This window comes from Felis catus, chromosome E1 (genome assembly GCF_018350175.1).
Source record: "Felis catus isolate Fca126 chromosome E1, F.catus_Fca126_mat1.0, whole genome shotgun sequence".
In the NCBI taxonomy this organism is placed as follows: Eukaryota; Metazoa; Chordata; class Mammalia; order Carnivora; family Felidae; genus Felis; species Felis catus.
This window is the reverse complement of record NC_058381.1, coordinates 9485659-9498484: the sequence shown is the minus strand read 5'-3', so window position 1 is coordinate 9498484 and position 12826 is coordinate 9485659. Positions and strand designations below refer to the sequence as shown.

Sequence of the window (12826 nt, the reverse complement as noted above, 5' to 3'; positions counted from 1 at the left end):
TGAGACTCAATTTGACAAGTTAGAATGACGCCTGGTCCCCAGTTTTTCTTTACAGACAGAGAAACTAAAGGTTGAAGATGTGAAATAAAATACACAGTCAAGGGGCTGATGTAAAAAGTTGAGAACATAAGGTTTGCTCCCAAATCTCATGCTCTTTTTGCTGTGGTATACCGCCTGAGATTACTCAAAGAATTGATTGATAAGTTTGACATAATTGCCAAATTCTAAAATGAGAACCAAAGGCAATTTGTTGGTATGAGCTCACCCAACATTCGCTGATACCCTCGCATCCCTCCATTAACAGCGACAAGTCATTTCACCGCCTCTTACAGTTTGTCCCAAGAGGCTCCTGAAGCGCCTCAAACCAATGGACCTGTGGTAACCAAATCCATCAAACTGTCACACCTGCCTCAGAAAGTGTCTCCTTCCCTATAGTCAAATCCCATCTGAAAACAAATGGCCTCATATGTACAAAATAAACTGGAGGGGACTTGATAAATACTTTTTTCTAAAAGAAATCTTCCCATTGGATGGGCAGAATTTAATAATTTTTTCAAGTTTACTTACCTTGAGAGTGAGCGAGCAGGGGAAGGGCAGAGAGGGGGAGAGAGAATCCCAAGCAGCCTCTGTGCTGTTAGAGCAATCTCATGAAACTTGAGATCATGTCCTGAGCTGAAATCAAGAGTCAGATGCTTAATCGACTGAGCCACCCAGGTGCCTCCAGATTGGCAAGACTTTAAATTCTGAAAATAATAAGCGATATGGAGTAATATATAGAACAGTGGGATTCTCCTACATTGCCGGTGAGATTATAAATTCATACAATCCCTTTGGAGAGCAATTTGGCAAAACTTAGTAAAGTTGAAGATAGCATCCCACAATTTTATTCCTATGTATACCACCTAAATACACACGAATACAATGATAATGCTTTTATTGTTATAAAATGGTGGTGTTATGGAAAAGAGTAGGATAGTTCCTCAAAAAATTAAAACTAGAACTACCATATGATCAAGCAATTCCACTTCTGGGTATATGCCCAAAAGATTTGAAAGCAAGAGGCACCTAGGTGGCTCAGTCGGTTAAGTATCCGACTTCGGCTCAGGTCATGATTTCAAGGTTCGTGAGTTCAAGCCCCACATTGGGCTCTGTGCTGACAGCTCAGAGTCTGGAGCCCACTTCCAAATACAATCACACTGGGGATTAGGATTCAACATACGAATTTTGGGGGTACACAGTCTACAGCAACATGTAATATTTATGGAAACATAAATGTATAGTATCAGCTTCAAAAGGTGCCTGGGATTGGGGCCTCTGGCTGGCTCAGTCAGTAAAGCATGTGACTCTTGATGCTGGGGTCATGAGTTCAGGCCCCACATTGGGTGTGGAGCCTACTTAAAAAAAAAGGTGCGTGGGGTTCAAAAACATCAAATTCAGTATTATACTATCTCTGGGAAGGAAAAGAAATGACTGGCATTGAAAATGGAATCCTTGGGGCACCTGGGTGGCTCAGTCAGTTGAGCGTCCAACTTCAGCCCAGGTCATGATCTCGCGGTTTCGGAGTTCAAGCCCCGCGTCAGGCTCTGTGCTGACAGCTCAGAGCCTGGAGCCTGCTTCAGATTCTGTGCCCCCTCTCTCTCTGCCCCACCCCTGCTTGTGCTCTGTCTCTCTCTCTTTTTTTTTTTTAATTTTTTTTTTTTCTCAACGTTTATTTATTTTTGGGACAGAGAGAGAGCATGAACGGGGGAGGGGCAGAGAGAGAGGGAGACACAGATTCGGAAGCAGGCTCCAGGCTCTGAGCCATCAGCCCAGAGCCTGACGCAGGGCTCGAACTCCCGGACCGCGAGATCGTGACCTGGCTGAAGTCGGACGCTTAACCGACTGCGCCACCCAGGCGCCCCTGTCTCTCTCTTTCAAAAAAGATGAATAAACATTAAAAAAATAAAAAAAAAAAAGAAAAAGAAAATGGGATCCTTGAGGTGCCTGGGTGGCTCAGTCAGTTGGACATCTGGTTCTTGATTTTGTCTTGGGTCATTGATTTTGTCTGGCTCTTGAATTTCAGCTTGGATTTGTGGGATCGGCCTCCACATTGGGCTCCGTGCTGGCAGTGCAAAGCCTGTTTGGGATTCTCTCTTTCTCTTTGCCCCATCCCTGCTCGCACTCCCTCTCTCTCAAAATAAATAAATAGAATATTTTTTAAGAAAAAGCAAATGCAACCCTTAAAAAGACCACAATAACTAAAACAGATCCATACATACCTAACCAATTGATTTCTGAAACTGATGCTAAAGCAATTCAGTGGAGGAAGCACAGTGTTTCCACCGTGCTGGAGCAACGGGACATCCAAAAGCAAAAAAAAAAAAAAAAAAAAAAAATCAACCTCAATTTAAACTTGACACCTTATACAAAAGTAACTAATTTGATATGGATTTTAGGTTTAGGTGTAGAGACAACACAGGAGAAAATCTTTGGGCTGGATGAAGAGTTCTTAGCAGGAAAAGCACAATCCATTAAAGAAAAGAACCAACAGTTGAGGGGAGACAACAGAAAACTGGGGAACTGGAGGTCTTAGAAAGTTTACCCAGCAGATGTAGTAGAAACAAGGTAGAAAGAAAGCTAGAAGGGTGACAGGTCGGGCTCTGAGTGAAGAATCCTGGAGTTTAAGAGTTCAACCAGCTTCAAGTGATATCAAAGTTCACTGCCGAAGTCAAATGGAGATAATCTCTAAAGAGATGAAGGAAATGTGGTATAAGATAGGGTGTTGAGACTTCATCAAAATAACAAACTTTCGTATTTCAGAAGATACAATCAAAAAAGTAAAAACTCACAGAATGAGTGAAAATATTTGCAAGCCACATATCTAAGAACTTGTATCAAGAATATACCAGAAACCTCCAAAACACAACAGCAGAAAGCCAAGACAATCCAATTACAAAACAGGCAAAAGACATGAACAGACATTTCAGCAGAGAGGATACACACATGGCAAATAACCATGTGAAAATATGTTCAAGGTCACCAATCGTTAGGAAAATGCAAATTAAAACTATGATGAAATATCACTATATGTATATTAGAATAGCTAAAATAAAAAGAAACAGCGATAATACCCAAAGGTTGTGAGGATGCAGAGAATCTCCCATACGTTGCAGGTGTGAGTGTAACCAGTACAGCCAGTCTGGAATATAGCTCAGCAGTTCCTTAAAAACCTATCCATATTCTTACACATGACCCAGCAATTACAGTACTGGGTACTTGTCCCAGGGAAATGAAAACATATTCACCAAAAAAAAAATGTGTATATTAACGTGTATATCAGCTTTACTTCTAATAGTAAAAAATTGGAAATATATCAAAAGTCCATCTGTATAGGGCGCCTGGGTGGCTTAGTCGGTTGAGTGTCCGACTTCAGCTCAGGTCATGATCTCACAGTTTGTGGGTTCGAGGCCTGCGTCAGGCTCTGTGCTGACAGCTCAGAGCCGGAAGCCTGCTTCAGATTCTGTGCCTCCTCTTTCTCTGTCCCTGCTCCACTCACACTCTGTCTCTCTCAAAAATAAACATTAAAAAAAAAAAAAGTCCATCTGTAGGTGGATAAATAAACCAATTGTGGTACATCCATACCATGGAATGCTACTCGGCAATGAAAAGGAATCGACTATTGATATATGCAACACCTTGGATGAATTTCAAGGGAATTAGGCTGAGTGCAAAAAAGCTACTGTCAAAAAGTTACATATTGAGTGATTCCAACATTTCTAAAATAACAACATTATAAAGATGAACAAAAGGTTAGCAGTTGCCTGGGCTTGGGGGTAAGGGATGGGAGAATCCTGTGACCATAAAGAGGTAGCATGAAGGATCCTTGTGATGAAACAGCTCTGTATCTTGATCATAGTGGTTATGAATTTACCCAAGTGACAAAACCGCACAGAACTATGTACACACACACACACACACACACACACACACTAAAGTGCATATAAAACTGCTGAAATCTGAATAAGGTCTGTAGAACATACAAATGTTATTTTCCTGCTTTTGATAGTGTACTGTAGTTATGTAAGGTGTTACCACTAGGGAAACTTGGATGAAGCGCATAATAAGATCTCTCTCTACTATTCTGGCAACTTCTTGTGAATCTATAATTATTTTTAAAAAGTAAATAAATCATTAGGGAAACGCTAATCAAAACCACAATGAGATGTCACCTCACACCCATCAGGATGGCCATTATAAAAAAATAGAAGAGATTAACAAGTGTTGGGGTGCCTGGGTGGCTCAGTCTGTTAAGTGTCTGGATTCATCTCAGGTCATGATCTCACATTTCATAGGTTCGAGCCCCACGTAGGGCTCTGTGCTGACAGCTCAGAGCCTGGAGCCTGTTTCAGATTGTGTCTCCTTCTCTCTGCCCTCTGCTGCTCTCACTGTCTCTCCCTCTCTCTCAAAAATAAATAAACGTTAAAATTTTTTTAAGTAGTGAAAAAAAGAAAGTAACAAGGGTCGGTGGGGATGTGGAGAAACTGGAACCTTTGCACATGGCTGATGGGTATGTAAAATGGTGCAGCCATTATGGAAAACAGCATGGAGGCTCCTCAAAAAATTAAAAATAGAATTGCAATATATAAAGCAATCCCCTTTCTGAGTATATATCCAAAAGAACTAAAAGCAGGATCTTGAGAGATATTTGCACACCCATATTCCTTGCAGCATTATTCACAATAGCCAAGGGGTGAAAGCAACCCAAATATCCATAGACAGATGGACAGATACACAATGTGGTATATACATACAATGGACCATTAGCCTTAAAAAACAAGGAAATTTTGTCACATGTATGGATGAACCTTGAAAATGTTATGCCAAATGAAATGAGCCAGTCACCAAAAAAACAAATACTGTATGAATCCACTTTTATAAGGTATCTAAAGTAGTGTAAGGTAAAATAGTGGTTACTAGGTTGTGGGAGTGGGGAGAAATGGGGAGTGATTCTTAAGTGAGTACACGTTTCAGTTTTGCAAGACAAAAAAAAATTCTAGAGATCTCTAACACAATAATGTGAAATATAATTAATACCACTTAACTATACACTTAAAAATGGAAAGATGTTAAATTTTATAGTGTATATTTTTTGCTATAAAAAAAAGCTAAAGTGAGGTGCCTGGCTGGCTCAGTAGGTAATGTGTGACCCTTGATCTTAGCATGGAGCCTACTTTAAATACATTAACTAAAAAAAAAAAAAAAAAAAAAAAAAAACTGAAGCAAAATAAAAAATGTTAAGATTTAATAAAGTTGGGTGTTGGTTATATGATGCTGGTTATATTATCTCCAACTTTCATTTATGTAATATTCCATAATAAACATTTTAAAGTAGCTGTTTTATAATGGACATATTTCATAATTTTAAGACCCAATGTAAAGACAATACAGAATTTTTCTCCATGTTCATTTGGACATCCAACATCAAAGTTTCTAACTTGCTGGTAGTAAATCAGGAGTCTCATAATTCTATTGACATGAATAGCCAAACTAGGAAATGACAAACCACATATTAACTCCGTATTTTAAATATCAGCTGATAAAGTCAAGAAAACAATTGTGAATTTATCACTGGAACCACAGTCTTCTCACAGATTTTTATTTTTATTTATTTTTATTTTTTATTTATTTTTTAACGTTTTATTTATTTTTGAGACAGGGAGAGACAGAGCATGAACAAGGGTCAGAGAGAGGGAGACACAGAATCTGAAACAGGCTCCAGGCTCTGAGCTGTCAGCACAGAGCCCGACGTGGGGCTCGAACTCCTGGACCTCGAGATCAGGACCTGAGCCGAAGTCGGCCGCCCAACCGACTGAGCCACCCAGGCACCCCTCACAGATTTTTATTAAAAGACATCTAGCCAAGGGGCACCTGAGTGGCTCAGTCAGTTGAGCATCTGACTCTTGATTTCGGCTCAGGTCATGGTCTCTCAGTTAGTGGGATCGAGCCCCATGTCAGGCTCCTTGCTGATAGCAAAGGAGCCTTCTTGGAATTCTCTCTCTCCCTCTCTCTCTCAAAATAAATAAATAAAGTTAAAAAAAAAAAAAAGAAGACATCTAGCCAAGTAAAATCACTTAGAATTTTTTTTTTTTCCAAAGGAACTGCCTAGGCAAAAACCATTTGACTATGGAGAAGTAAGTGGTGACTTTTTGTTTTGCACTTTGGTGCCTAAGGCTGTCACAAAGTTGGGGTATTTTTTTTTCCCCAATTGAAAAAAGGTAAAATTGCACTTTATTCACCGAACGAACATATATTGAACACAATGCCAGGTGTCGTGCTAAATTACCAAATCCCTGATCTCTGATTTTGTCATTCTATTTCTTAATTTGTTTACAAATTGTCTTTTACAGTTTACTACCAAGAAAGGATGCGATTACTAAAAATGTTCATTTATAAACAGACCATAAAAAATTCACCTTGTTTTACAAGGACAGCACCTGTCATCCTTCTGAAAACGTTTTGCTTTGTGGCGGTCACCGAAGGTCCCACTTTGGGAAAACATTAAACCAGGAAGCTGTATGACTCACTTGGTTCTGGCAATTGCTGGAACTCCGAACTAAGTCATCCTATCAGTCAGGTGATCTCCATTCTCGTTTATTCTCCCCACCAACACGTATGACTCAGGAGAAGATGCTAGTTGCTGAAACAAGTTCAGATCCATTGTGAGTCTGACAAAAATGAAAATTCATACTTTGTCAAAGAAACATTTCATCAACCACCTCCGAGTCCAAAATGAACTTGCAGATCGTAAAGAAACTATTTTTATCTCTGTTATTCCAGGAAGTAGATCTTACCAAGTTTTAGTTCACTCAAGACTGTCAAGGTGTCTGCTAACTCCTCAATATACCTGTCTATAGTGCAAGGTCATCGACACAGTTTTTTAATATTATGCTTAGAAATGTTGTGATTTGATGACTTTTCTAAGTGATATCTAGCTAATTTGTGTTAATGTGCAAATCTTTAGACCACTCCTTACTGAGATTGGTTATTACGACACAAACGGCCGTTTGCGTGTTTATTTACATCCCCGTCTCTGTGACTCAGACACCGGGCCACGTATCCCCGAGGTCCCAACGCCCCTCCCTGCCTTACTCACGCTCCTCGGGTTATCTCCTAGGGGGACACGGGGCCACACCCAGGGTGGAGGGAAACCAGCCAGAGTGGCCTTAGCCGGCTACCTCCGCCTTTAGTGTCGCTTGAACACCACACATTAATGGGAGAGCTATTACTTTCTTGGACACGAATTCCTCGTCAGCTCTCAAAGCGGGTCTTCGGCTCCCTAATTTGCATCTCTCTTTTTCCCCACCAGAGTTTGGTGAAACAGAAGGGAAAGAGACTGCGGGTTTCGCGGGGGCCAGACCTAAGCCCGCCCCCGTGTCACCTGGAGCCGGGGCCTCGCCTCTCCGGGCCTGAAGGCGCTGGGAGGCCCGGGCCCCGCAGAGGTTCCCACCACCAGAGTCTAGATGACTGACTCTCCTCGGAGCCCTTGTGGGGATCGAGAAGGACAGAAGCATTCTGACTCCAATAAACAAGTGTAATTAAAGCTCTTCAACCCCGCCATTACCAAGCGCAAAACTAAAACCGACCAGGGCGGGATCGCGTTAAGACTGGGGGTGGGGGGCGGGTTTGTGCTTCCGCTGCAGACGCCGGCAGACGCCGGCAGAAACCAGCGCGGGCCGCGCCACCCAAACCGGAACCGGGGCGGCCTTCCCGGGGAAGTCACCGCAGAGGAGGCTTTTTCCTCACTTAAGGCCCGAACACCCAACATTTAGTGCGGGGACGGGGGGACTTCGGAGGCGGGAGTCGATTACCCCCTCCTCCCTCTCCGGCCGGAAGTACACCTCTCTCGCGAAGGCGCGCCTCTGGGGCGCACGCGCACTGAGCTACTTAGCAACGTCCGCGCTTACCCACCCCAGCACGGAGCCCAGCAACAACGGAGCCGCCGCGTCTCCCACCAATCAGCACCGGCCTCGCCTTCATCCGCCTCACCAATCAGCGCCGCCGCCGCAAGGAAGTTTCGAGAGCTTTCGAGGAAGGTCCCCTTAACTCAAATCCATCCGCCTGATAATGTTCCGATTTTTTCCTAAGGGAGGAGAAGGGTCACCTGGAAGAGAGGGGAGCTGAAGTTTTAGGGTCCTTTCTTCGCCTCTGAGGAACCTGGGGCTCGGTGGAAGGGCCTAACCGGGCTGCGGGAGGTGGGGCCGAGCGAACTACTTTCAGCAGCGTACGGACACGGCGGCTACGTAAGCAGTGATGAGTCACGCAACAGACGCTGCATAAATTCCAGCTCCGCGGAGCCGCGAGCGTTCAGAAGCGGCTGGGAGCGCTGGGTGTGTGTCGGTGTCGGGGCGACCGGACGAGATTGTCTTCGGTGTCCTTGCGTTCGCTACCAGGTACTGGCCCGCGGCCTTCGAGACCTGGGAGGAGTGGAGAGGGGCTCTAAGCGAGACCAGGCTGGCAGCTTTGGGGGTCCGGGTGGCTCTCAGGGAAAGGGGTTGGGGGAGGGGAGGGCGAGGTGACGCGGCGCCGCGGCGCCGGGCCTTTCCGGAAGAGTCGGCCTTGTTTACGTGCAGGGAGCGGGGGCGGTTCGCGCGCGCGCGCCGACCGAGACCAACCGACCCTTAACCGATGGAGATTCCATCGTGTCTGCTCCAGGGGGGGAAGGCGGAAAAAAGGTGGTCTAGCTTGGTTTCTGAAACTGTTACAGATTTTGAATCCCAACGCGGTGAAAGCGTCCCGCCTCATTTCCGTTTAAACAGCAATTTTTATTTTTCGAGTTTTAGGAAGGTTTTTTTCGTTTTTGTTTTTTTTTAGTTTGCTTTTAATTTTACGTGTTATGCTTAGGTTTTGGGGGAATTCTGGGGATGGGGTGGGGAAGGAAGACGATTTAGCGAAGAAAGAACGGGAAACTTTGAAAATGTTTTTGGTCCTTCATCGTCTTTAAGTTGAAAGCCTTGACTAGATTCTATATTCAGTGCCTGATTTGAGGCTACTGAAAGTCGAGAGGTTTGTGAGAGAGGTTAATACGGTCAAGGCACTTCAGAGAATGAAGTTAACTTCCCTTTGGATAATTGTTTATGTAAGTAACTTAAAGATCCTGTGGTGGTACACTAACCTTTTATTCCTTTAAACGCTTTAGGTCAAAATGCAAATCTTCGTGAAGACCCTGACTGGCAAGACCATCACCCTGGAGGTGGAGCCCAGTGACACCATCGAAAATGTGAAGGCCAAGATCCAGGATAAGGAGGGCATCCCCCCAGACCAGCAGAGGCTCATCTTTGCGGGCAAGCAGCTGGAAGATGGCCGCACTCTTTCTGATTACAACATCCAGAAAGAGTCGACCCTGCACCTGGTCCTGCGTCTGAGGGGCGGTATGCAGATCTTCGTGAAGACCCTGACCGGCAAGACCATCACCCTGGAGGTGGAGCCCAGTGACACCATCGAAAACGTGAAGGCCAAGATCCAAGATAAAGAAGGCATCCCTCCTGACCAGCAGAGGCTCATCTTCGCGGGCAAGCAGCTGGAAGATGGCCGCACTCTTTCTGATTACAACATCCAGAAAGAGTCGACCCTGCACCTGGTCCTGCGTCTGAGGGGTGGTATGCAGATCTTCGTGAAGACCCTGACCGGCAAGACCATCACCCTGGAGGTGGAGCCCAGTGACACCATCGAAAACGTGAAGGCCAAGATCCAAGATAAAGAAGGCATCCCTCCTGACCAGCAGAGGCTCATCTTCGCGGGCAAGCAGCTGGAAGATGGCCGCACTCTTTCTGATTACAACATCCAGAAAGAGTCGACCCTGCACCTGGTCCTGCGTCTGAGGGGCGGTATGCAGATCTTCGTGAAGACCCTGACCGGCAAGACCATCACCCTGGAGGTGGAGCCCAGTGACACCATCGAAAACGTGAAGGCCAAGATCCAAGATAAAGAAGGCATCCCTCCTGACCAGCAGAGGCTCATCTTCGCGGGCAAGCAGCTGGAAGATGGCCGCACTCTTTCTGATTACAACATCCAGAAAGAGTCCACTCTCCATCTGGTTCTTCGTCTGAGGGGTGGCTGTTAATTCTTCAGTCTTGAAGTTCATAGTGCCCAATGATGGCATTGCTCTGCACTCTAGCCATTTGCCCCAGTTTAAGTTTAGAAATTACCAGTTTCAGCAATTGCTGAAATACTGGTTTTCTCAATAGCTGTTCAAAATGTTAATAAAAGTTTTGTTGCATGGTAGCATATTTGGTGTGTGTCGTGAAATTACACGGTGGGGGGGGGCTCCTATCTGATTAAAAGGGTCCCTTCAAGGAAGGGGGATTAGCTTTCAGAAGGTCATTTTCACCAAAGTCAGTCCCCTTGGGAAGGAAAAGGTGTTTTGAGTTGCGGGAAATTTGTCCTTTGTTAAAGGTCATAAGATTCTGGTGTAATGGGAAGCCATTTCAGAAGTGCAGTACAATTAAAAATTCGTTGGAGGCCTATTGAGGGAAAGCAAACTTGCCTACCCCTCAAATAGTTGACCTGATCGATCCTTGTAGAGAAAAATGAAATTTTTGTTGAGGCTGCTGAATTGTGGTGTCAAGTATTGTGATTTTTTTTTAAGTAAGCTCTCTGCCCAGTCTGTGGCCTGAACTCAAAACCGTGAGATCGAGTCACATTAACACCCCTAGTAGTTTCTGATATTGTTAGAAAAAAGTTGAATAAAAATGTAGAGAACAGGATACCCTTTATTAACAATGCCATAGTTCTCTTTAGCCTTTACAGTGCCTGCAATAGAACTTGAGTAAATAAACGTGGTTTTCAGCTTGGGACAAAATTGGGTGTTGGGAGTACACGGAGGGGGAAGAAGTTGGAAGCCCTCTTGGTTTTCTCAAGTTTACACTGTAATAGGAAAATAACTTTTCTGGTACAAGAACTTGTCATTACAGGTGTTGCTGTTAAGAGAAAACACCTTAGTTCCACTGAGGTGTGTCATAAAGGAGCAGCTGAACATTCTAGAAATAGGTCTGGTAGTCCAGGTATACCCGACAATGAATGACTTGCATGATTTTGGGAACTTCGCCACAGCAATAGTTGTAAAATTCCTGCCCTAGAAATCTGATGAAGTTGGAGCATAAAATACTAAACTGGAGTACTGAACTCAGGGTTTCTTTGTAAATTAGACCCTGGAAATAACCACTTGATGGGCTGTTTGAGTGAATTAATACTTCATTCTAGAGGGGTGGTAATAAACTGGGCCAGAAAAGGCAAAAACAGCTATATTAAATCTTTGGAGGTACTAATGAAAAAAGCCTTTCTTGGACTTAAGGGAATGTCTTTTTGCTATTAGATTGGAAGGATTTCACTATTGGAAGATGACATCGGGCCCCTGGGTGGCGCAGTCGGTTAAGCGTCCGACTTCAGCCAGGTCACTATCTCGCGGTCCGTGAGTTCGAGCCCCGCGTCAGGCTCTGGGCTGATGGCTCAGAGCCTGGAGCCTGTTTCCGATTCTGTGTCTCCCTCTCTCTCTGCCCCTCCCCCGTTCATGCTCTGTCTCTTCTCTGTCCCAAAAATAAATAAACGTTGGAAGATGACATCTTTTCCAGTTCCAGTGCTTTACGGTCGACTTGTTCAAGGCTAATTTTGAGAGAAAGGGAGGGGCAGAGAAGAGAGGGAGACACAGAATTCAAAGCAGGCTCCAGACTCTGAGCTGTCAGCACAGAGCCTGATTCGGGGCTCGAACCCACGAGCCATGAGATCATGACCTGAGCTGAAGCCAGATACAACCAACTAAGCCATCCAGGCACCCCTCTAATGCTTTAAGCAGGTTTTTTGCTGACTACTCAACAGTAATTAAGAACAGGCCTCTTGCTAGGAAAACTGTGTTTTCAAAGATTAAAAAGTCTTGTCCTTTCCCACACTTCGCTTTATACTTAAAAGCCCTGTTTTGAAAACTTGGAGAATAAAAGTATTTCACTGAAGTAAAAACTAATGGTGATTTGTGCAATAGGACTTGCACAGTTGTATTATTTCTCCTCGAATTCTTCGTTATCTCTCGACAGGCTTGCAGCTCTGTAGTCTTGTGAATCTCGAGGAAAAAGATCTCAGCTTATACAGTCTCATTCTCTTAGGATCTCTTTTCCATAGGGATCCCCTACATACTCACGGGTCTTAACAAATTTCTCTTTTGCACACAACTTGAAATTTGACCAAGAAAAATGCTCTCTAAATGCATATTCAACAACCTGTGCTATCAGTTGAGTTTGGGAAATGGGCTTATCACTTGTGGCCTCAAACCTTGCTCTACACTGAGTAAAATTGAGGTCAACTAGTTTGTGGCTCCTGTTCACTTGGCTACTGGTAAGGGGCCAGCAATGCTGTGGGGAAATGTGACTGGATGGGAGTGGAGCTTTCCTTTGGGGATGTCCTAGAAACGGATGAAAGAGGTGATAAAGGTATGTCTGTGTATCTGAAGCCACGATTACTCATTTTCATTGTTCAGCTTCATGTTGTTTGTCCACTTAGCTCCTCGTCTAACTGCCAGAAATACACTTCTCAATTGCAGTGTTAGTCCAGATGCCAAAGAGCCCATGGGAAGGAAGAGACTGACCCATCCTGCTACAGCCTGTGGTGCAAATACCCCACCTGCCCTTTAAGGAAATGTTTCCCTTCTACTTAGGAATCCGATAGAAGAAGGGTTTCTGTTAATATTCCGCTTCTTATGATCTTTCCTGAAAGTGCGAAGATGTGCTACAAGAGGGGCCCTTGTCTGGCTCAGTCAGAGCATGTGACTCGATCTCAAGAGTTGTGAGTTTGAGCCTCATGT

At 44.3% G+C, this 12826-nt stretch overlaps 1 protein-coding gene and 1 long non-coding RNA gene across 3 annotated transcripts; one reads left to right on the top strand and one right to left on the bottom strand.

Moving 5' to 3' along the window:
- Positions 1 to 1904: 1904 nt before the first annotated feature.
- LOC109494207 lies at positions 1905 to 8124 on the bottom strand. Its single transcript, XR_006589333.1, has 3 exons — positions 6831 to 8124; positions 6564 to 6704; positions 1905 to 2724 (listed from the first exon to the last, which is right to left on the bottom strand). It is a non-coding gene; the product is annotated as an uncharacterized LOC109494207 (long non-coding RNA).
- Positions 8125 to 8279: 155 nt separating this feature from the next.
- Positions 8280 to 10260, top strand: UBB (ubiquitin B). 2 transcript variants are annotated; one of them, XM_003996309.6, is made up of 2 exons: positions 8280 to 8429; positions 9176 to 10260. In XM_003996309.6, exon 2 carries the CDS (start codon positions 9182 to 9184, stop codon positions 10097 to 10099), a length of 918 nt encoding a protein of 305 aa, XP_003996358.1. In that variant the 5' UTR covers positions 8280 to 8429; positions 9176 to 9181; the 3' UTR covers positions 10100 to 10260. The 2 variants fall into 2 exon arrangements, with proteins under 2 accessions (XP_003996358.1, XP_023099491.1); XM_023243723.2 differs by lacking the exon at positions 8280 to 8429 and adding an exon at positions 8688 to 8711.
- The last annotated feature ends 2566 nt before the right edge of the window (positions 10261 to 12826 follow it).